The sequence below is a fragment of the Meleagris gallopavo genome, chromosome 1 (genome assembly GCF_000146605.3).
Source record: "Meleagris gallopavo isolate NT-WF06-2002-E0010 breed Aviagen turkey brand Nicholas breeding stock chromosome 1, Turkey_5.1, whole genome shotgun sequence".
Taxonomy (NCBI): domain Eukaryota; kingdom Metazoa; phylum Chordata; class Aves; order Galliformes; family Phasianidae; genus Meleagris; species Meleagris gallopavo.
In genome coordinates, this window is record NC_015011.2 from 176,207,267 (window position 1) to 176,230,665 (window position 23,399).

The following is a 23,399-nucleotide window of genomic DNA, read 5'->3' on the forward strand; positions in this document are numbered from 1 at the left end:
ACATACGTGTGTGTGTGTGTGTATGTATGTGTATATATATATTTTAAATCTTAAACAGTAGTTCCCTGAGCTGGGGAGAGCAGCTGAGCATGAAAAATGTTACCTTTTGAAGGAGATAGAGAAACAGGAGAAAGGCCTGTGTGATATATTTTTTTTTCCCTTTCTCTTTGGCCCTTAGCTTTTGTATCTTTCTTCCTGATACACTTCTTTATGAAGTATAATTTGTCTCATCTGTTAACTCCCTGTTAAGAAGCATGTATACCTTAGAAATTTTTTCCTCATTTTCTTCACCTTTCTTGTTTTAGGCTCTGGTTATGTAGGAGTTGAACTGATTGACTGATTTGTAGCTGTTAAAAAGGGGAGAACATTCGTTTCCCTCACACAAAAGGGAACGAGAGAGGGGGTAGTTCTGCTTTTTCACAACAGTCAGTGAACTGTACTGTGTTACTTTATTCCCTAACCTACCAGAAAATTGCCCAGCTTTTTGATCTGTTAGTTTTCTGCTTCAGTAGAGTTACAGCAAATCAGAGGCACCTAGCAAATACTGGTGTAGCAAAACGTGCATGGCAAGATCTTTCAGATAGAGGAGAAATTGAAGTGTCTTACTTCCCTCTGTGGGTTGTGGGGAGTTGCTAACTTGACTTGAAGCATATTGTAATATTGTATCATTTACTGTAGCTTTGTTCATCTTGATCCCTTAAGTTCTTCCCATTCTGAAACATAAGTATCTGTGAAGTCTTTATGCTTCTTTATGCTTTGTTACTCGTTTGTAACAAAATTGGGCTTAGTTTTCACTCAAATTTCACACCATATGGGCATATCCTAAAATGACCCAGCAATCTTGCAGATTTTGAAAGCTCTTTAGAGTAGGGCTGTGTTCTTCTCGTTTTGTGTGGAGATGAGTACGTGATCCAGGATTTTATTCCCCTTGTCACTGCCCCAGATACCAAATCATCTGTCTAATGTATCCAATGAGTAGTTTTTGATTTCAATAAATTCCTCATGGATGACAGAATGTTTTAATAAAAGACATATGAAACAAATTAATAACACTAGTGATAAACTTGAGAATACAGAAATTGCTTTTAGTTGTTGTGTGAGAGTTTGATTATACTGAAATTGCTCATTCGTGAGAATGTGAACGGTTGCTGTAAGTGCTGCTGTTGTGTAGAGAAGGTCTGTGTAGGCAGTGTGCCTTCAGCCAGTGAAAGCACTGCTATCAGTTTCCTCATTTCCTTTGTACACCTGTGATTCCCATTAGTAAGATTCTAGAAAATAACGATGTTTGATCACCTTTGAAAGATGTGATCAGTATGCACAGTATGATGTAGTTTTAAAAGTAAGGGTTAACAGAGCCATCACAATAGGCACAATCACAGCAGTATGTTATGTATGCTCACTTGTTTTGAAATATTTTTTAATAATCCCTCTGTTCAGTTTTAAACCTCATTTTCAGTCTCTTAGAGAAGTGAAACACTGACATTTGGAACTTTTGAACACTTTGCCAGCTTCCAGAAGTCATAGAGCATTTATAGCATTTAAGGAAAAGATCATCTGAAAGCCTTCTAGAAATGTATTACATGTAGTCAATATGAGTGAGTTGTTAGTAGTTTGGAGTCACCTGAGCTCTATCAAAACTTCTAGATTGCATCTTCATTTAGCCTAAGAAGAAGTCTTACACTTCCTTCAACCTCCATGGCTAGATTGAATGTCTAGGTATAGTATATGGTTGCCTAGAAGTTAAAAGAACTTACAAAGTTTTTTTAAAAGGATCTTTTTTGTAAAAGAGTCATTTGAAAAGTTCTATTTTTGTTTTGTTTCTGCATTCTCTGATAATTTTGTACATAAATCACTGTGAAAGCCCTGAGTAAAGGAATTAGTCATTGTGCTCAAAGTAATCTGTATTAATAAGGATGGGAATAAATCCCTTTGTTTATAAATACAAGAGGGTGCATTCTCAGATGAGAGCACTGGAGGAGAACTCAATGCTTTGTTTATAGAAGCTGCTGTATGGTGAGATGACAAGGAATGTCTGTCTCTTTATGCTCAAAAAGACTCCTTAGCAAGGATTAGAAAGCCTTTCTTAACAACCAAAAAGAATCACAGTATCTGAAGATTGTTGTGTTTGATTTTGAACAATAGCAGGGCTCTAGGAAAATTCCATTTTAGGAAACTCAAAAATGATGTCTGCCAATGTCACTTTTTTCATATGATACACTTCACGCATATGCCAGTCTGAAGCTGAAGTGATGTTGTAACAGATCTTGCAAGCACTTCTCCCAGAATTTGTACTGGATAGACGTTGCATTAGTCTCATATATCAGGCTAATGAAGATGTAGAATATATGAGTAATCATTTTTTTTCATTATAATATGAACTGCTCTCTGAGTAGTGATTGTTTTGGATCAATCAATAATAATCAGTAATAGTAATTTTTATTTATTATTTCTCCTCAATTAGAGCCTAGTTATTGCCAATGCAGGCCTGGGTAATGGGATGAGTAGACATCAACTGCACAGGATAGTAGAAAACTATGGAATGGTGGAAGCACTTCTAATGCCACCGAATAAACCATATTCATTTGTGAAATACGAGTCAACAGAAGAAGCCAAGAAAGCCTTTGATGCCCTGAATGGAAAAGAAGTAACACTGGAAGACTCTGACCAAAAAATTGTTTTGTATTGTAATTTTGTGGAAAAAGGTACTTATCAGTAAAATTCTTTCATAGCACTTCTCTTTGCTTTTTTTCTTCTTAGATTGTAAATGTAGCTAAATACACGCTAGTCTAAGGAAGCAGAGAATGAAAGCTAGGCTTTAAGATTCAGCAGAGAAGATTACCTTTTGTCTTTGGTTACATGGTAAGATAGGTGGCCATGAAGTAGTTTCAAGACCATTCATTGCTGCACATGAAGGTCCTTTGATTTGAGGAACTAAGCTGCGACCCAGGTGACTTTGGGATTCATTGGGTTGGTTTGGACTTCATTGGGCTGTTTGTTTGATGACAGTCTTGTGATCTCAGTGTCAATATGGAAAACAAAATAAGATTTCTGCTTGTTTTTTTCCCTCAAACTTAAGCTAGGACAACAACTATGCTTCTTTCTATAATGTTTTGTAGTGTTTAGCATAAGACTTCCTTGTGATGGTTTGTACACTGAATACAGCAGTATCCAATCAATAGCTTTAAAAATGCCCAACCAACTAGGACAGCAAACTGAAGGCTCCTGCACTGCTAGCATTTCTGTTCTTCTAGATATTGTATTATGGTCCTCCATGTTTGGTTACAGAGTGCTTCCCTGGATGACAAATACATATTTTAAAAAAGAAATAATATTTTTCTCTGGTTGTTGGAAGCAGGGATAAATCACTGAAGTTCTAGAGTCCTGAAATGATTGGGAGATCTTTTGCAGTTATTTTAACAGGAGGATCACAGGCGGCTTTGTGTTTGAGTAGTGTGGAGTCTTATGAAATTTAAACAGTAAAATTTAGAAAGTGTTTTCTGTGAAGCAAAATTTGGGCCTCAACATATTTTGCTGTGTTAGAAAGGATTCACCAAGTTAGTCCCTAGTGAAGGCTCCATTTTATCATTAAATCAAATGTTCCTACAGCCATAATGTATTCCCATGTAGGGATTATATGGCCTCATTAAGACAATCTGCTCTTTTTTCATGCGCTGCAGTTTGCTGGAAGAATTCTATTCCTACAAGCTTGCCTCCAGACCTCAAAGTCATTGAAAATGTTATTTCTCCAGAGGAAGAAAGGAAGATGCTGGAAAGCATTGACTGGAGAGGAGATGAAAATACTCAAAATGGTGGGCAAAATCAAAGTAATTCTGACCTTCTTTACATTTATCCTGTTATTTTATGCAGTTTCTGGTTACAGGAATTATGCACATTCGTAAGTGTTGTTTGAAAACCTCCTGTATTTTTTTTTTATATTTTAGAAATGGGTCTTATATTGCATGTGATAAATCAGTGGGGACAAGTGATTTGAATCAGTGTGCTGATTTTATTTATTTGAATAAGATTGCCACATCCAGAAACAAGTAGACTTTTTTAATAGACAGCTTATGTCCTACTTAAAATCCATTTCTTCTTTTAAATCAAAATAAGTCAGCAGAACACACTTTTTGGATGCTTTTGTTCTTTCATTTGAGTTCTGGGGGATTAAAATCTTTTAGTAAATGGGAGTTGGAATCCAATTCGAGGTTTCTGTGTAAGTTTTGTTTCTTGAAACCATTGGTGTTGTTATGTTGACCTTTGTTGACTTGGTGACTGGTCAAAGTAAAGGATCTTGCTCTGTCCTTAGATTATCAATCAAGTGCTTGTCTAGAAGTTAAGCCAAGAATAAAGATGCATTAGGTATGGGTCAGTAAATTTGTACTTCTTGCCTATGTAAGAGCACAGTTTGTTTGACTTTAAACAGCAGCAAATGCAATGTCCTGGTGAGTTTTCAGAAAGTAATAAAGCACAAGTGTGTGCCATGTAGAAAAGGGTCACATACGTTGTTTTAGCTGCTAATGAAGGAATGTTTAACAGAGATCAGATGAGATAAGGGCACACAGCAATTTGCCTGAACTGTTTATGTCATCTATCTTTGAATTTGTATCTTCTCACAGCCCAGAAGACTTTAAAGCATAGAAGAGTAAAACATTTTGGATATGAGTTTCGCTATGATAACAATGATGTTGATAAAGACAAGCCTTTACCTGGAGGTGAGAACTTCCCCATTAAATAATACCTACTTTGCACTGACATTTGAACCATTATGTAAAGCCCGTAAGTCTCAATCAGGTATGGATGTGAGATTCTAGTTAAAAGAGAGTTGAGATGCTCTAGATCTAGATAGAAGGAAAACCATTAGTGCATCTTAAGCACACTCTGAACAGTGCTTTTGAGTGGGATTTATTCCAGATTGATGCGGGTGCTGGAAGCTTGTTCTCCAGTCACTTGCAGCCAGAAGTTGCTGTCCTTAGCTGAGGTCAAAACAAATAAGGTGTTTGGGATTGTAAATGTCTTCTTTTTTTTTTTAAACTTTTCTAACATAAAATAAATGTTAGTGTTTAAATTGAATATTACTTTGGGGTTATGCTATAAATTGCAATATATATTTATCTTGTGCTTGAAGCTTGCTGGAAACACGCCAAAATTTTCTTTGGATAGAAAGCTATTTTGACAGAGTTTGAATAATTCTTATTTGAAGTTAAGAGCTGTGTAAACAAAGTGAGTCAGCTCATGGTCTTACATTTTAAAATAGTAAAATATAGGGCTAAACTCTTACAGAACGTGAAGCTTTTTAAGATCATGCATGGGTCCTGTGGTAGATGTAGCTTTCAGCAGCTGGATTCTGGTTACATTGTGGTTCTAGCAGTGCAACTATATATTGTCATAAAAGCATTGATACTTGAACTTTTTCTGGTCATAAAGCTAGGGAGAGAAGAACATAAATGGAAACATTTTATTGGGGGGAACAAATATAAAGATAAATAGGTTTGTGGAAGGGCTGCCGTTACCATGCTTACGGGCGTTACTCCACAGAATATAAATGAAGTCTTTGGGTGAAATAGTAAACTAAAGATTCATTCCTCTTTTCAAAACCAGCTTGACTAGAGGAGATTTATTTGTTGGTATTTAATCTAATTCATTAGCAGATTTTTAGGGGGGTAAATCTTTTAGTGAGCTTTCTGCATATCTTCTGATTTTCTGCATAATAATTTTGCTTCTCATCTTGCAACTTCCTTTTTATAGTGGATGGTGGAAATTTTGCCTTTGATTTGATATTCTGTAATTTAAAGGCAGCAATAATGCAGTATACTTTTGTAAATGGAAAGGATAAAAATGTGAAAAGCTTTACATTTTTCTTAAGGCTTTGTTTCTGTAAACAGGTCTTCCTGAAATTTGTATCTCGTTCTTAGAGAAATGCTTGAAGCAAGGATATATCAAACATAAGCCTGATCAACTGACTGTAAATCAGTATGAACCTGGACAAGGTAAATTTATTTGTCTTTTAAAAAATGTTGAGCTCTTTAGCTTAACTGAAATAAAGAAGAGAATAGCTTCTGTTGGGACAGTATTTAAGCACTTGCTTAATGCATTTCCTATGTGACTAGAAATATGTTTAGTCAAAATTAATGTCTTCACACTGGTTTTTGAACCCTATTTAGAAATGTAAGTTTTTGTATGACTGATACAGATGTTGATGGTGTTCCAAAGTGCAAGTTTATAATATGGAAACACAGCATAAAAGGTTACAGGAATAAATAATGGTGTTTGGTTTTGCACTCAGGTGTAGTTTTTCATTTGCTTCCAGAGCCTCTCCTTGCACCCTGTGCTGTGCATACAGCCTCCAGAAAACATCTCCTGCTGTTTGTATGTGTGATATAATGTTAGTATGTGTGATAGAGGCTCTTAAATATGCTGCAAGAAGAATTCTCTTATCTTGGAAATAAGAAATTACTCTTTCTGTAATCTTTCACACTCTAAAGATACATTTGCTTCTAATCATGCCTGTAGGGGATAAATTGTATGCTGTGCTTTTTCATCAAGGTCAGTCATCAAGGCTAACTATCTAGCTTCCTTTCTAGAATGGCTATCTAATTTGTCCTTAGAAAAAAGGGACAGCAACTTTTCTTTCAGATTCAATGTCTGACAGCTAATTTGGTGTCTGCCAAACAGGGGCCTGAAAATCTGATGCCGTTTGTTTATGTATCTGACAATCTGTTAAGTTGATACAGTTGTGTACTTCTGGTTGGGATTTGAGATTAGGTGAATTGATTTCTATCAAGAATAGAAACAGTGTTTTAAAATGAAAACAAAAGAAAATACCCTTTCTTAAGTGCAAATTGCTTGGGTGCAAGTGAACATAGAGTGCAGCCAGGTACCTTTAGTATCTGTGTTATGAGCCACGTTCTGTCACTGAACATTCAGATTGAGATTTTAAAAAGTGACTGATGACTTTGAGAAAAGCTGGATGGGCCACATGTGAGACACCCTAAATGAATCCCTTTTTGAGGCTGCTTTCTTCAGGATCCTCATAGCGTTTGAAGTTGGAGATTTATATTTGTTGTTATGTTACCATCCATTTATGAATGCTTAAGTGACTGTCTTGCAATGTGCTGCATATGTGGTGTGTGGACAGCAGGTAGGTCAGAGTGGTCTTTGTTGAATTGTTGAGGTGATGCTGAAATGAGAGGTCAAGGTTCTCTGTTGCACAGTGAATTGTGCTGATGTCAGTGCGCATCTGAAGACGGAGCTGCAGTGCTTCACACTGAAGCAAATTTACAAGCCAGCACCAAAAGATAGTGGTCAGACTTGAAAAGCAAGGATGCTTTTTTTTTATTAGTGTAGAAGTTGGCCTCATAAAACATTTGTATTGCTTTTACTAAGAATAATGGCATTCACTGTACTTATATCTGAAAGTAAAGTGTGGCATATTCATAAGGAAGGATGTTTTATAAAGCCGACTGACTCTGTTAGGAAAGAATGTTTTCAATCAAGATATTTGGTTGTGTCCAAAGTGAATGTCAGTAGAGTTTTTAATGAGTGAGCCTAACTGTATTTTCTTAAACCAAGTAGGAATCACTTGTTATCTGTCTGATGAAAGAAGGTCCAGTTGCAGTTCTCCTAAGCTGTCTGCAGGCTTTAATTCTCTGCTGGCTGCAGTTCCCCATCTTGTGGTGAGATCTTGTTGAGGCTTGCACAACATTTTTTCAGCACTTTTGTGTTAAAATGTGACTCAGGCTCCAAGGAATGCCAGTTTATTTGAAAAAGAAAGAGATTGCTGTCTGTTTGTAAATTCTGAAATGTGCATGATACATACTAATCCCTGGGTAATACCTCTATTGAGGTAACCCTAGCAATTGTGTGTAGATTTCTCCTGGGAACTATGAAGCAGAGGGACAGGGTTTGATTCTCATAATATCCATTTTTTGAAGTAGGTCCTAATTCTGAAGCTGAAACCTTTGCACAGTCATTCATCTAATGATACAAGGAGAATTTGGGGTGATTCCTTCTAGGGGAAGAGTCTGTGGGATAAATACACTAAATGATCTGAGGCCCAAAGACACCCAGTATAATATAACTGTTAGTTTAAAGCTGAGAAGAAAACATGATGATTTCAGGTGCTTGCTGCAGCAAGGAAAACATTAGGAGTCTTTAGAGGTTGAGCGAGGCCTTTGGGTGCTCTGAACTGTCTTTGAGATATTTCCATTGATTAGAGGAGAGACTTCAGTTAACTTACGTCTAATCTGGATGTGTAAATCAAATGGACTGATCCTGTCCTGAATTGTTTTGGAAGGCAAATCCCACCTTTATGATAAGTTTTGTTGTTTGGCCATGTATCCTGTCCTGTAAGGACATCCATACAGGTACCTTTCTGTTAATATAATGATTTTTTTTTTGTGTGCAGGAATTCCTCCTCATATTGATACGCATTCTGCTTTTGAAGATGAAATAATCTCTCTCAGTTTAGGATCTGAGGTAAACTTAATATTTGTATATACTTCGCTGTTTTATTGGGAAGTATCATTTTTCTATTCTTTAATACAACTTTAGTTTTCCATGATGTCTATTCACACTCATCTGAGTTTGATCTCAGGCATGCAAGGTACTGTGATATGCTAATTAAATAAACAACCTCGATGCATACCAGCAATAACTCATACCCTGTTTTAAAATTTTAGCATCCATTTCTCTGTTGACGTTCTTTCATTTTGTATTAATCTTGGTAAGTATATAGAATCATAGGATGCTTAGAGTTGGAAGGGACCTCTGAAGGCCATCTAGTCCAAGTCCCCTGCAATTAACAGGGATATAACTTTTGTTTGTTTCTACTTCTGTTTTTTTTTCTTCTTATCTCCTGCTCCCTCTAGGTTGCAGTGTTTTACATACAGTTCCAGTAAGCTAATGTAGATGTATTACTTGTAGAGGATCCACTAAGAGCCTGAGTCCTGCTGAGCCAGTCACAGTGCAGGCAGAGGTAGGCTCTGATCTTGTGAGCTTTCAGTATATGCAGACAGTGCAGATAAGGAGTAGGAAGGGAAATGGAAGAACAGTGAAATACCACAAATCCATGGAATGTATCAAGAACAGGATTGAGAACAGACCATGTATCATCTCTCTTAGTGTTCTTACTTATACTCTAAATTAATCTGCCACACCTGTCCCCATCCCATTTTACATTTTTTTGTTGAAAGCTGCCAACCCTGTGTGATGATAATCTAATCTGCTGCTTCATTCTGGCAATGGTGTGGAGAGGACATAGACTTGTTTGTGTGTAAGGTTGTGTCTGTATAGCAACAGACAGTATTCTCATGTTGAAAAACAACTTTGATTATTGTTCTTGATTTGCCCTGCTCTTTAGGCAGAGAGACAGTCATGTCTGACTGTTTTTTGAGCACTGAGTCTCTAATCTGGGCTCTGATGTTGACTTCCTCTTTTCTTATGAGTTTTCTAGTGGACATAGAGCTCGTGGGACTAGGGATGAGTCTAAGGAAGAACAGCCTTCCCAGGAATGTGGGGCAGTGGCACCTCTGTGTTGGTTGACTGAAAGGAGGATGTCAGTGATGCCAGTCCTGTCATTCATATCATTAATGTATTTGTTCATCTAAGCCACAGTAACATCAAAAGAATCCAGATAGAGTAGGAATATCTGGAATTAGTTGTGATGATTTTATAAACAATGTCAGTAGAGTTTTTCACTTATTTTGTTTTGGCATCTGCCAATTTAGACATGCCTTTCCCATGCTGCCTCTGTGCTTAGCCTTGTTTCTGATCTGTTCAACTGCAGTTTTATCTTTAACAGTGTCAGTACCTTTGTGCTAGGCAGCACACAAAAGCATTCATTCCTTTCATGCTATTTCTCTAGGGGAAAAGCTGTAATTGAACTTCTGTGTGTTCTATCAATCCTAAGTTTATTTTTTTTAATACATACTGAATATTCAGAGCAGTGCAGCAACAGCAGATGGTCCCACCTTGCATGGTTCCTATGTTGATCTTGTAATTAAAACTACATTGATGTTGCAGTAATTTCTCATCCTTTTCTTACTCAGCCTGCAGCCCCTCACTTTCTTACCTTTTCCATTTCAATTAAAAAAATGGTTTGGATGTTCTGTTACTTCATTGGTGAGATACCATGATTATATTACAGCACATCTTTGTGGTAGCCAAAAGCACAGTGATTTTAATCACCTGAGAAAAGCAACCTTTTCTAGGAGCAGGATTGCCCGAAGGATTATGGTGTTATTAAAAAATAAAAGTAATAGGAATGTATGTATTTCAGTCAGGGCAACAGCTTGACTTTGACCATTTATAGACATTTCAGACATTGGCATTGGACACAGTCTGTTAGATAGTTCCCAAGTTTTAGCTCCTTTTCCTGATGGGCTATAAATGCTCTATTCAGATTCGAGCAATCAAAGCACATGTGAAATAAAGCAAACCAGTGGCACATAAAATGCCTTGTTATTTGATGCCTTTGCTTTCTGGTACTTTTATAACATTTGCCATTTCTTTAATGTATTTTTGTGCACTAAACTACTTTTCATCTGATTTTTAAAATGTAATTAGCAGATACAATAATAATACATGCTTTAGTTATTTTAGGAATTTATTTTTAGGCCCACCTTTATTCCCATTGCATATGACAAAACTTTTACACTCTGATAATAAATAATTAATGTCTTGTGTTTTCTGTGTGCCCACATTTAAATAAGAAGTGGACCCTGCTGTCCAAGTGGTTGTATAACCTATTTCTGAAGTTGGCTAATGTGATACCAAAAAAAAAACAACCACCAACCAAACAACAAACAAACAAAAAACTCAAAAAACCAGAAAGCTTTATATGGTTTATTCTTAAGTGAAGTTATGGAAGAAGCTTTTCTTCTTGTTTGTCTGCTTGTCCTTCAGTATCTGACTTAGGCAGGTTCTAAACATAATATGTGAAGTAAATGCCTTGGCATGTGAAAAAGGAGTCTGTGGCAGACCAGTGAACTAAACACAAGTACTATCTTAGTCTAGTGCCTTAGCAATCAGTGTAGGTTTAGAGACTTCTTATGATATCTTCACAGAATCCCAGGATTGTTTAGGTTGGAAAGGACCTCTTGAGAGTGTCCAAAGCCTTTCTCAAACAGGGTCAGCAAAGCAAGATGTCAAAGAGTGTGTCCAATTGTGTTTTGCATACCTTCTGCTGGGCAGTCTGTTCCAGTGTTTGACCTCCATCCCACAACTTACATGTGCTCAGATGGAATTTCATAGGTTTTAAATTGTGCCCATTCTCTCATTTTCTATCAGTGGGCCCTCTTCATTCCCTCCCATCAGATATTTATATGCATAGATAAGTTCCCCCAAGACTTTTCCAAGCTGAACAATCCTAGTTCTTTCAGCTTTTCCTCGTATGAAAGATACTTCTCAATCATCTTCATAGCCCTGCACTGCACTAGCTCTTATCTGTCCTGTAGAGGGGAGCCTAATCCATTCCTAGTACTCCACAGTACTCCAGATGCATCTTCACCAGTGTTTAGTTAAAGGTTCACTTCTCATGAGCTGCTGGTAGTTATGCAGCCCAGGAGGATGTTGGCCTTTTCTGCCACAAGAGTGCATTGCTGATTCACAGTCAAGTTGTTGTCCTCCAAGACCATAGTGTCCTTTTTAGCAAAGTTGCTTTCTAGCTGATCAGCCTCCAGCATGTAACAATGTCTGGGGTTATTTCTAACCACGTGCAGGACATTTATTGAACTTTGGGGTTCCTGTCTACCCAGTTCTCCAGCCTATCCAGGTCCTTCTCAATAGCAGCCTTGATATATTGGTCAGTTTTGTATTATCCTTAAACTTGCAGGGGGATAACTTTTTTCCCATTGTCCAGATAATTAATGGAGGCATTAAACACCAGGCACAGTATCACACCTGGGTTACACCACTAGTGATGTCTCCTACTACCCTCTCTGTTGCTGCCATCGTCAACGATACCTTCTTGTATAAAACACTGTAGAAATTCAGTCTTTTCCTGTGGAGTATGGCTTTCTCTGGTAAGAAAGCACTTAATACTGTTCTGTTAGAGCATAATTTGTTTCTGCAAAATTAATTTGCGTTGAAGGAGTAGTTATTCCCGTGTAAATATATACTTCCTAAAATATGAATAATCTTGAATAAGGCACAATTGTTCTCAGCTCTGTCTTTTTTTTTTTTTTTTGCATCAGATAACCTACAGCAAAGTTCTTATGTGAAAGGAGGCAGAAATGTAGGTGTGAGATTGTTTACCATCTCCTTTATTTGTAACAACTTTCTCTATCAAGTGGCTCAATTTTATTCTAGTTGGTGCAATATGTTGTTCTAAGGAGTACATAAGATGGATTAAACTTGATTTGAAGGAAAAAGTCTCACTTTGGAATTCTTTCTAACTTACAAAAAACTACTAAGCAGTCTGAAGACAAAGCAGTGAGATGTGATGCATCTTGTCCTCTAGTATTCCAGGAAAGGTGACAATGTCAGGACAGGCTAATCACTTCTCATTTTTTTTTAACCTATTTCTTTGACGTTCATGGGAAACTGCAGAAGGTCCTGTGGGCTTCTAATTACATTTCCTACACCATCACATTCACCCTTTCTTTATATGAGCAGATACATTAAAAGTTCTAATGATACCAGTTTTTATGTTATGGAACTGAATACAGTTTTCTTGAATTCAGACATTGCCATAGTAGAAAAGAAAGGTAATGGTGTAAAATCAGTTCAGAGTGATTTTATTAAGTTTTAACAGTAAAGCATGTGTCCTTTGGTCCAGGAATTTGGACAGATAGTTCTTTCTGTTAAAAATTTTCTGAGTTGATTTGAGGTAGGTGTTGTTTTCAGTGTCTCCATTTGGTGTCTCTGAAGGTACATAATTTTACAATATTTCATCTTAGGAGCCTGGCCAATTTTGCAGCTGGAAAAATCCTAGTGAAAGCCTGTGTCAAATTTCCTTTAGCACACTTGAAGAAAGTGTTTGATCAACATTGAGTATTTTTTTTTTCCACTTTTCCGAATTTGCCATTTAACGTACTGTCATGTAAGCATTGATTCATTAGATTTTTGGAAATATGAAGGTAATGTTTCTATGATGAGCTATGTGTTACTATGAGAGTATGCAATCCAGAAAGAAATTCTCCCTTCCTGACAGCAGATCTTGCCCCCAGTAAATGTGTTACATCACAGTCTTCTTTCCTGTCAGCTCTGCCTCGTTCTGTCAGAAACTACTGAGGGACACCCTCTGTCCCCATGCCAGAAGGTGAAATGCCATCATAATCTTATCCAAAGATGTGTTACGTTGGCGCCATGCTTTAGTTTCGGTATCCTGTTCTGTTTTCCCAATACCTATCCCTGATGTGAAAGTCCCAGGCTTCTCTCTTCTCCCTTAGTCAAGGAAGAAAAGCAGAAACTGCCTTACTCTGCTTCCATTCCCTAGCAGAGAGCTGGTATAAAGACACAGAACTGTTCTGATGCCTGGTGAGGCTCCTGGCCTAACTTCCGTGAAAGTGAAACCTCAGGGTTTTGGGTTGGACTTGTGGCTCAGGGTTAAATGGTGAGGTTGAGAGTGTGGATCATCCTTGACTTCTCTTCATCTGAACGTGTGTTCATCATGCTGTAGCCTGCAGATATTAAGGCCCTTGATCTATAAAGAAAAGTTGTTCTCTTAAGTCTTGACAGCAGAGCAATATTACAAAGAAATACTCCACTAGACTTTTTGAAATGTCTTTAAGCAGTGGTAGTCATAGAACTGATAGAAGGAGGTACCCTGCTATTACCCTTCTCTCAGGCTGGGAAATTGACTTTTTATTTCTGCCCTTTTGCCTTCTGATTTGTTAATCTGTATATAATCTGTCTTGGTTAACATACAGGAACCTGTTCCTGCTTTAGCAGCTAATAAACTGCTTGAGAGATTTTATCAGAACCCTTTAGAAAATGTAGATTATATTCAGCCACTGGAAGTTAGCAGCCATTTCATTTCTTGCACGAGGCCAGTTTTTGTAATTATATGTTAAGGTCAGTTGTTTTTGCCACTTAAGGTAAATACATCAGTCTTCATGGATGTGTTGCTGCTGCCTGTGTTTATATAAATACATCCTGCATTTCTCTCCCTGTCTGTGCCGTGCCATAGTGTACCGTTATTTGAATTGGATATAAGAAGCATTAAAAGCAAGGGGAGAGCCTGCAGCCCTTTTTGGGAATTTCTGTAATGGTCTTGCTGTATTTTCAGGGATATGTGAATATTCAGTAAATATACTACTCTGAACTTTTCTGTTCTGGATGTCGCCTCAGCTTTTCATTAGGTTACTGCTCACAGATATCAACACATCCTGCTGATGTTTTCATCTGCTCAGTTACTTTAAGTAAGCTCTTTAAAGCTCAATTTTCACGTACTTTTTTCAGAAGAAGGCTGTACTTAGCCCCACTCTCCTGTGACGGTGGTGGTTTGTAGGCTTATTCCTATTTTGGTTGAGGTAACAATAGCAAGACACCCCATGTGCAGCTAATGCAGACAAGCATTTGTTTCTTGAGTATTTAGGAATCTGCTAAACTTGGATTGCCCTGAGGTGGTACAAGAAGAGCACTCAGACACAATTACTCCAAGACAGTGATCTTCTCATTATTTCTCTAGAAGCTGTATGATAGTCATTTGCAGTGAAACAAGATAACAGCATGGAGATGACCCTTCCCCTTGGCTACATCAGAGGAACAAAATTGAAACTAAGCCATGAGGGAATCTTGCATTTCTGTAGAGCTGTTCCTCAGTATGCAAGACCTACTCACTCATAAATTAATTAAAATCCTGTGTCAGGCTGGAGGAGGAGCAGCTCTGGTTTCTTTCATATGGTCCATTATTTTGGTAGCTGAGAGAGGAAGGCAGACCTGCAACTCCTCCTGGTTCCTACCACTTTGCTTGCTTCTCACCCATGTAGTTGCTCTTTCTAGCATACTGCATTTTCTTTGAGTCATTGCTGTTGAGATGGGAATCTGGGAGGAATGTTCTTGTCCTGCTCTCCTCTTAGTAGCTGCATCAGCATTGTAGCAAACATGAACGTGAAAAACGGAGAAACAAAAGAAACTGCAGTTAGAATGAAATAATTTGAAAATAAAATCCACTCAATATTGCATGGAAAAAAGCATAGTTATGCTATGAGGAATGTTCCTGATTGTGAATTTTCTCACAATCACAACAAAATTCTACTATAATTGAAACATTCAGGAATGCTTGAAGTATGCAACAGGGCTTGTGATTTTTCTGTCTGCAGTCCTAGTTGTTAAATAATAAAACTTCTGTGTAATTATTTCATCAACAGGTATTTTAACACCTGTTATCTCCAAGCTACTTCCTTTTCTGTGGTGTCATTATTTTGAGTGTGGAGGCAGCATCGTTTAATTCCCAGCTCTCAGACACATGACTGGCTTTACACTGGTGCACAGTTAGATTGAATTTATTAATTGATTCAAATGGCACTGCTAAAAACTGTCTTGCAATTCCACAGATTTTTTCAGAGACTTCTCGTTCATTTACATATCTTACAAAGTATGAAGTTAGGTAAAAATCTTGGGGAAAAAAAAAGGATTTGATTGCAGCTCCTGATATTTTTTTACAAACTAAAATCTATTTTTTGTTCTTGCTTTGCTTCACTCCTCCCATGTACCTGCTGCTATGACACATGAACTAATCTGCAGTGGTGGGATAGATCAGCTATTTAAATATGAAATTACTGTTAATTCCCACGAAAAATGTAATCATTTTAATAGAAGTAATACACATTTAAGTTTACATTCCAATTAGTATTTTTGCAGCTGAATTTATTTTTGAGTCTAGTTTTTGGTTGTCATTCTTGGAATCCTATTCTGCTATATTTGCCTTTAGAAGCCCTTTTATTGCTGTTTTGTCTAGAATTACTTTTATTTATATCCTGATTTCAACTGGGACAGAGCTGATTTTCTTCATAGTATGGTGTGATCTGCTTTTTTGGCTTTAGGAGAAAAACAATTTTGATAGCATAGTGATGTTTTTGCTGAGCAATTCTGTACAGAGCCAAAAGTGTTTCTGCTTCTTGTACTGTCCTGGCAGCCAGCAGGCATGGGGACACAAGGAGCTGGAAGGGACAAAACCAGGGCAGCTGACCTAACCTGGCCAAAGGGATGTTCCATTCCATATGGTGTCACAGGGGAAAAAACTATAAAACTGGGGGGAATTAACTGGGGGGCTGCTGCTTGGGATCTGTCTGGGCATTAGTTAGCAGGTGGTGAGCAGTTGCTTTTGTACATCGCTTGTTTTGTAACTATATACACATGTATTCTCATCCTTTTCTGTCTTAATAAATAGCTTTATCTCAACCTATAAGTTCTACCTTCTTTTTTTTCCTCAATTCTTTTCTCCATCCCACTGGGGAGGGGGAGATGAGTGAAAGGCTGTGTGATGTTCAGCTGTCTGCTGAGTTAGACCACGTTTTTGTATAAGGTTTTTAGTTTCTTCAAGAGACTTATCAGTGGAAGTCATTCCTATACCTCATGTTATTTTTAGAAGGTCAGTGCTTGGAAATGGAATCCTGGTGTCTGCCACAAATTAACAATGAACATACTGAACTCTAGGGCATTAAAAAGTCATTATCTTTAGCTGTTGTGTTCAGCCGTACTTCAGCTCTGGAACTCAATAAAGAAAGCTAATTTCATTAACCAGTGATGTCATCTCTATTGTTGCAGGAGCCTATTTAAAGACTGCCAAGTTTCATGTAGAAATAGTAAGTAGTAATATCAGACACAAGTAGTACATAACCAAGGAAACAAAGTTAACGTGTTAAGCTCCTGCTGTGGTGTATTTATTGTCTCTCTTGGACATTGATAACATTAGAAAGCGTAGCAAATGGTGTCTGTAATCTGTCTGCCCTTCTGCTATCTTTACAAAGCTGAGCATCTTGCATAGCTGTGTTTAACATCTCTTCAGCTATGTGTAGTATTTTGGTAGCAGTTTCTCCACAGATCTTCTATTTTGGTGGAATTGACTCTGAAAAATTTCTCTGAGGAACTAATTTGGGACATTTAAAGATGTGCAGCAACCAGAGCTATCAAACTTGATAATAATGTACTTGACAGAAAGGTTCTGAATGAAGGCAGGGAGAGCTGTGCTCTTAGGGAGGCAGAAAGTGGGCAGTGCAGAGGGGATGCAGGGAAAGCACTCTCTATTTGCTGGGGCTGTAGGACAGTGGTGGGAGTGAAGCAAGGTTGATGACACAGGTGAAGGCAGGGACAACTGAATGTTTCACAGTTCCTTGTGCCTTATGGTGCTATTGCTCCTCCTCCTTTACAGCTTACATCTCTCTGCAGTGCATGCGCATGTAAGCTATAATGGTAGATGCATGGCCAGATGCTGATGCCCTGGTAGAGCCCTTGTATATAACTTTCAGTTGCAGTATGTGAACACGATTGCTGAGCAGAGTGTAAGGAAAAAAAAATGTAACTTGTGGTGAAAATTAGCAGTGCTGTAATACCACCTATCTGAAACGTGCTTTTCTTCTGTTTATTTTACCTACTTTAAAATCATGTATATGTTTCAAATGTGTGGTGCTTTTATAGTAGAATCACAGAATGGCTTGGGGTTGGAAGGGACCTCAAATATGGCCTAGTTCCAGCCACCCTGCCATGAGCAGAGTTGCCACCTACTAAATCGAGCATTGGATCAGACTGACCAGGGCCCCATCCAACCTGGCCTTGAGCACCTCCAGGGAAGGGGCACCCACAGCTCACTGGGCAGCTGTGCCAGTCTCATTGCCCTCCGAGAAGGAATTTCTTCCTTAAAGTTATTCTAAATCTACTGTCTTCTAGTTTAAAACCATTACCCCTTGTCGTACTGCTAAACACCCTGGTAAAATAATCTGCCATCTTCCTTGTAGGCCTCCTTTAAGAACTGGAAGGCCACAATAACATCTGCTTGAATCTTCTTCCCATCTCTTTTATGTAAGAAAATACAACAATTGTGTGAATTTATAAGGCAAATTTTTGTTGTAAAATTATTTTAAAGAAGCCTTTCATTAATATGCTGTGTTTTGAATTGTGCTTTATGACCCTAGGAGACATCATTTACCAAGAAGATAAGTTTCATTATGTTTTTTTCAACTCTCTGCTTTTGTCTAATGAATGACTTGTATTATAAAATATATGTATTATTATATATATGACTTCCTATGTATTTAAGCCATTTTTGTGAATTCATGTCCAGATTCTTGTGCTGTAGTAGATTTCAGTTCTACAGTGAAAACAGAGAGGATTAAGAAACAGGCCATATGGTGGTTTCTGTAGCAATCTTGAAAACTGTGTCTCCTCAACTCTTGTTGAGGTGTGATGCAATAATTAGTTTGGAAGGGCAGAATTTGGATATCTTATATTCTCCCAATTCTTTGTTATGATCACGTCTGAGACAGTTGTTAGATGGATTCATGGGAAAATCTAGCTGACTTTTCTTTCTGTCTTAGGGTGAGTAGATTCACCATTTCATCTTGTTGAACTAGAGAAATTTGGCACTGGACTATTTATATAACTACTTACTCAATACATAGTGGGCAGGATTATGGTAATAATAGTGCAGGAAGAAGTTTTTATTAAGGCATGACAGATTTAGACAGATATGAGTCATCTACTGAATCTACACTGTTAATTGCTGTATTTAATAATGTGTTGTCAGTGGCATTTGGTCCAGGATTAAGACACTTAAATTTGAGTGTTTGCAAGCAGGTGTGTACTTGTGCACTTCATGCTTGAGCTCCACTGTTATCAAAGGGGATTAGGCCTGTCCACCCAGGGAAGTGATTCAGTTTTGCTATTGAGGATCTGATTTCACAGGATCCATTGCCCCTGTGGGATTTTGAACATCAACATTAAAAACTATGGGCAAATGTAGTTGTCTTAATCTTGAACTGAATCCCAACCTATTATTTACTCAATGGTACTTCCTGTAACATGACATTACAAGCAGAAAACTCAGACCTGCAGTTGAGAGTAGGTTTGATGAACAGCTCTGAAGATATTGGAGAGTAAGGGAAGATGATTTTCAGTGGTAGAGGATGATGAATATGCAGTACGTTTTATCCATACTGCAAAAAATCCTGAACTTGTAAGGATTTGGACTATCATATGATGCCTATTGAGTCCACACTAGTATGATATGTGAGTACTACCCTGAATTTAAGTGTTACAGGTTCTCTTTCCTGGAATTGACTCCCTCATGGCTGTAGGCGTTTCCCACATTTGGCAGTATTTTTTTTTTTTTACACAGCCAAAGACTGATTATTATTTCTGTTATGTGGAGACCCTGTTCACAATTCCTCACACTCTTCTGCTCCAGAAAGCTTGCAGTTCAGGATTATAGTGACAGCATGATAAGTATACAGGTGGGGTTGCATGGGAGCAAGATTAGGTGTGAAGAGTTCTGCTACATGCATTTATAACCTTAGTAATATGGAAATGGCTGATTACAATGTGTTTCCATAGGATTATAAGTGATCAGATATATATTTTCTAATCGATAATCTGTTTGAGCCCTTTAATACTTCCTTTTCTACTGAGATAATGATAATGTCTATTGAGATATTTCAGGTTTTGGTACACATGGAAAATATTACAGATGTGCCAAGGCCGTGTGTATGCAGATGTATACATTAGAGTCCTGTGTCATCATACTTGGATATGAAATTGCATTCATTACACAACAGCTGTCTGTGTTGAAAGGACTTGTTCAGTGGTTCTTTGGCAGACGTTTGGTACAGCGTTAAACATGTAAATAAGGAGTATTTGCTTTCAGGACATGGCATAATACATAAAGTACAGGTCTGGGGAGATCTAGTTGAAGACACAAAACTGCTTTCTTGTGTCATATGGGCATTATATCTTGAACAAATTTAGCTCTCTGGAAACCACCAGGATCGGGGTTTTGGCTTTTTAGTATGAGTGCTCTTGTTCTCTCTCATTGAATTATTCTCTGCTATAGGGCAAGCAATACAAATCTTTCAATATCAGGAAAAGAAAATGAGAAATGTTTTACGTGTGGGACATGCTCTGCCCTTGTGTAGGTGGGTGCTGATCCCTGTATGTCTGTGCAGTACCAATGTAGATGTGAAGATGTGAGGGAAGGCATATGACTAAAAGAAATGGAAAGTATTTCAGAGAAGTCAATAAAAGAAATGAAATGAAGGTTAACAGTAATAGCCTCTTGCTTTTTGTGGCCCAAATGAATTCAAGCTAAGAGCTAGGGAGGCAATTTATTAAAGACTGTGAACTTGACTGAGTTCTTGTCTTGGGATTCATAAAAGAGCATCATAGTGGGTGGAAAACTTCTAATAACTTGTGGTTAGTGAACTTCAAGAGATCCATCCCTATGTACAAAAGGAGAGTGGTATATATTCCAGCTAGCTGTGACAAAGCCTGCAGAGCAGTGGAATGGCCTGTATCCAACAGGAATTAACACGGAAATCGCAAGTTTTTTTTCTTCGTGAGCACTATCTGAACTTGTAAGCAGAATACCGACAACAAGAGATTTTTGATGGTGGAGTTAGTGGCATAAAATCATAAAACAGTTTGGATTGGAAAGGGCCATTGGAAATGCACCTCCTGAGGTGCATTTCTCGATAGAACAGGTTGCTGTCCAACCTGACATCAAACGCTTCCAGGGAGTGGACATGCATAGTAGCTAGGAGGAGTACTGGTATCCTGCTCAGTGGATAGAATCTTCTTGTATTTATCAGGAAAGTTAATAGCAAGACAAGACCTCAGAGAGAAAATGAATGAAGTACTCTCAGTTTTTTGAAATAATGAAGGTCTAGGGTATGTATACTTAAAATTAAGAGGAAGAAATACATAGCCATAGAGTGGCTTGAATTGGAAGGGACCTTAAAGTCCACCCAGTTCCAATCACCTGCCATGGGCTGATTGCCACCCACCAGAGCTGCATTCCAAATTGTACTTGTTTCAATCTACTTTTTCAAGTTCTAGTGTATGTTTCTTCTAAGGCAGTCTTTTATCATCAAATATAAACTGCATTAGCGACGAAGCTTGGAAAAACAGTACTGTTGTTCCACACTGTAGCAATGAAATCCTTGTTGAGACTGTCCTTATAGACCCATTGCATTATTTCTGTTGTGCCTTTAGATCATTACTTATTTGGTAGAACAGTCATTCACCTCCTGCACTTCCCTGAGGTACAGTACTTCTGCAATGAAAGGCAGTACAGACTTCTCATTCCCATAGGAGTCAAGAAAAGTACACTTTCTTTTCTTACATTTTTATGCTGAATTCTTTTCCTTTTTTTTTTTTGCATTTAGCTATATTTTATGCCAGAGGAGCAATGTTTATGATGTGGATGTCACTTTGCTTTGTTGTTCAGCCCCTCTTGAAAGCTGTTTACTATGTCATGTGCTTCCTTGCTCCCTTGTCACTAGACATCATGACAAGATATTTAAATCTACGAGTAGGTATTATTTGCTGTTTGTGTTTCTTTCAAGTGTTTGGTATGTATATAGAAAGAGATGTATATAGACTTGTTTAATAGTACAGGGAAAAAAGTTGTGTGAGATCAAAGCATCAACTATTTTTATTTTTGAATCCTGGGTGATGCACTGTGAGCTAGCTGGAAATTTGATCTTTATTGACTCTGCCACCTAAGAGAAAAAGAGACAATAAGTTTTTAGGTAAAAAAAAAAAAAAAAGTAATTGGAAATAACTGCTGTGGAGCAGAGCTGTCATGAAACGGATTGATTCAGCAGTGGCAGTTGCTTTATTGATTGTGAATCCTTAGTAAATTAAAAAGTGGACTGAATGCGTTAATCTTTTATGTGTGTGTGACAGTGACAGCTTAGAATGTTCTGCCAGGATAAAGATATAGGAGTGGGGGAATATTATCTGCTTCAGTAAGTAATAGGCTTTTCAGAGATAAGAACAAAGTTTTTCAAATACCCGTCTGGGTTAAATGTTCTCTACTGTACCATGGACAAAAAATAAAAAATACTTTTGCTCAGTTTTTAAGCCTTTGGGTGCGGGTATTCTAGATAAAGAAATGAAACATTAATGTAGAAATCACATTAATTTTATTCAAATGTTCACAGTAGGTTCCTTAAATTTAATTATTTGTCTGATCTGCAGTGTCTAATTTGTTATTAGTAGGAAACAGCAAATTCTTAATATTGTCCAGCTGAGGATCTCTGTCTGCTTCATAAGCAAAAGTCAGTTTTGAATTTGGATTTTTGATTCTTCCCATTACTGCTAATCACTTAATGTCATTACTCATTTGCAAGTAAATTAATCCTTTATTTATATTTTGTCCCAAATCATCGCTGCTTGTTATAAGGGTGGCATTTGTTTAGAAGGGGAGCAGCCACACAGTGTGAGATAAGAACACAAACTTTTCTTCTACAGAAAAGTAAGGAGCAGGGACAGAGCTGGACTCTCTGCTGATGAGGACTGGGCTTGCCAGATACTATGTACAGTGTGTGATTTCCTGTATTTCAGCCTTAAATTCTGCACCAATGGAAATTCATTTCACCTATTTCTTGTTGGCTTATCATAGCCAGTATTGAACCAAGAGCATGCACTGTCTTCTTTTATTATCTGTTTTTCTGCCACTTCTGCCTGAAAATTCAGTTGCAAGGGACTAATGTTTTTGCCTGTCATTTCCAATGTGCTCTCTGTTACAGGACACTCTGAACCTCTGCTAGTTTGGATGCACAGTAGTTTGCAGAGGCACTGTGGGAACTTTACAGCTGGTAGGGGAAGAGAAATTGGAGGAAATGAGCAGCATAGATTTGGAAGAAATATTTGCTGCTTCTTTAAGCAGAGTCTCCAACTTGGTGTGTGGAGATATGAAGGAGGCCAAGGTTTCCTCCCATATGCTGGAGAGAGATGAGAACTGGAAGTGTAGGAGACCTCACAGAGCTGGGAATCAACTCCTAGAGAAAAGTATTGTTCCTGAATGTTATCTGCAAGAAGTAGGCTTTGTTGCTGCTGCTGCCCTAGAAAGAGGAACAGAAGGCCACCAGGAAGGAATTTGGGCAGTCTCATTTTCAGTTTGTTCTCGCCCATTTCTGAAGATCTCAGTCTCCTTTCACACCTGTCTCTCAACAGCAAAGGGACAGAGAGGCAGAAGAGCCTGAGATATCATTTCATGAATTTAATCCAGCCACTTTGCTCATCAATTCTTTTCTTTTCTTACTTTTCCTTTACTTGCTATTCTAGTTTAGTCATCCTCTGGTTTCTTTACCTTGCCAGACAGCTGCTGCTTCTGACAGAGGCTTGTGCTTAGCCATGTTTTGTGGCATGGGTTCCCCATCAGATCTGTGGAGCCACTGTTTTTTCTCCTTCCTCACCTTATGCTTCTTTGAGGATACCTGGAAGAAGTTATAATGTGCAAA

At 37.9% G+C, this 23,399-nt stretch overlaps 1 protein-coding gene across 1 annotated transcript; it reads left to right on the plus strand.

Annotated features, from left to right (window-relative positions):
- The first annotated feature begins 2,433 nt into the window (after positions 1-2,433).
- On the plus strand, positions 2,434-11,983 carry LOC100541852 (alkylated DNA repair protein alkB homolog 8-like). Its single transcript, XM_031552164.1, has 6 exons — positions 2,434-2,702; positions 3,678-3,824; positions 4,617-4,712; positions 5,883-5,987; positions 8,405-8,517; positions 11,831-11,983. The coding sequence occupies exons 1-6, from the start codon at positions 2,498-2,500 to the stop codon at positions 11,981-11,983; spliced, it is 819 nt and encodes a 272-aa protein (XP_031408024.1). The 5' UTR covers positions 2,434-2,497.
- Positions 11,984-23,399: the final 11,416 nt, after the last annotated feature.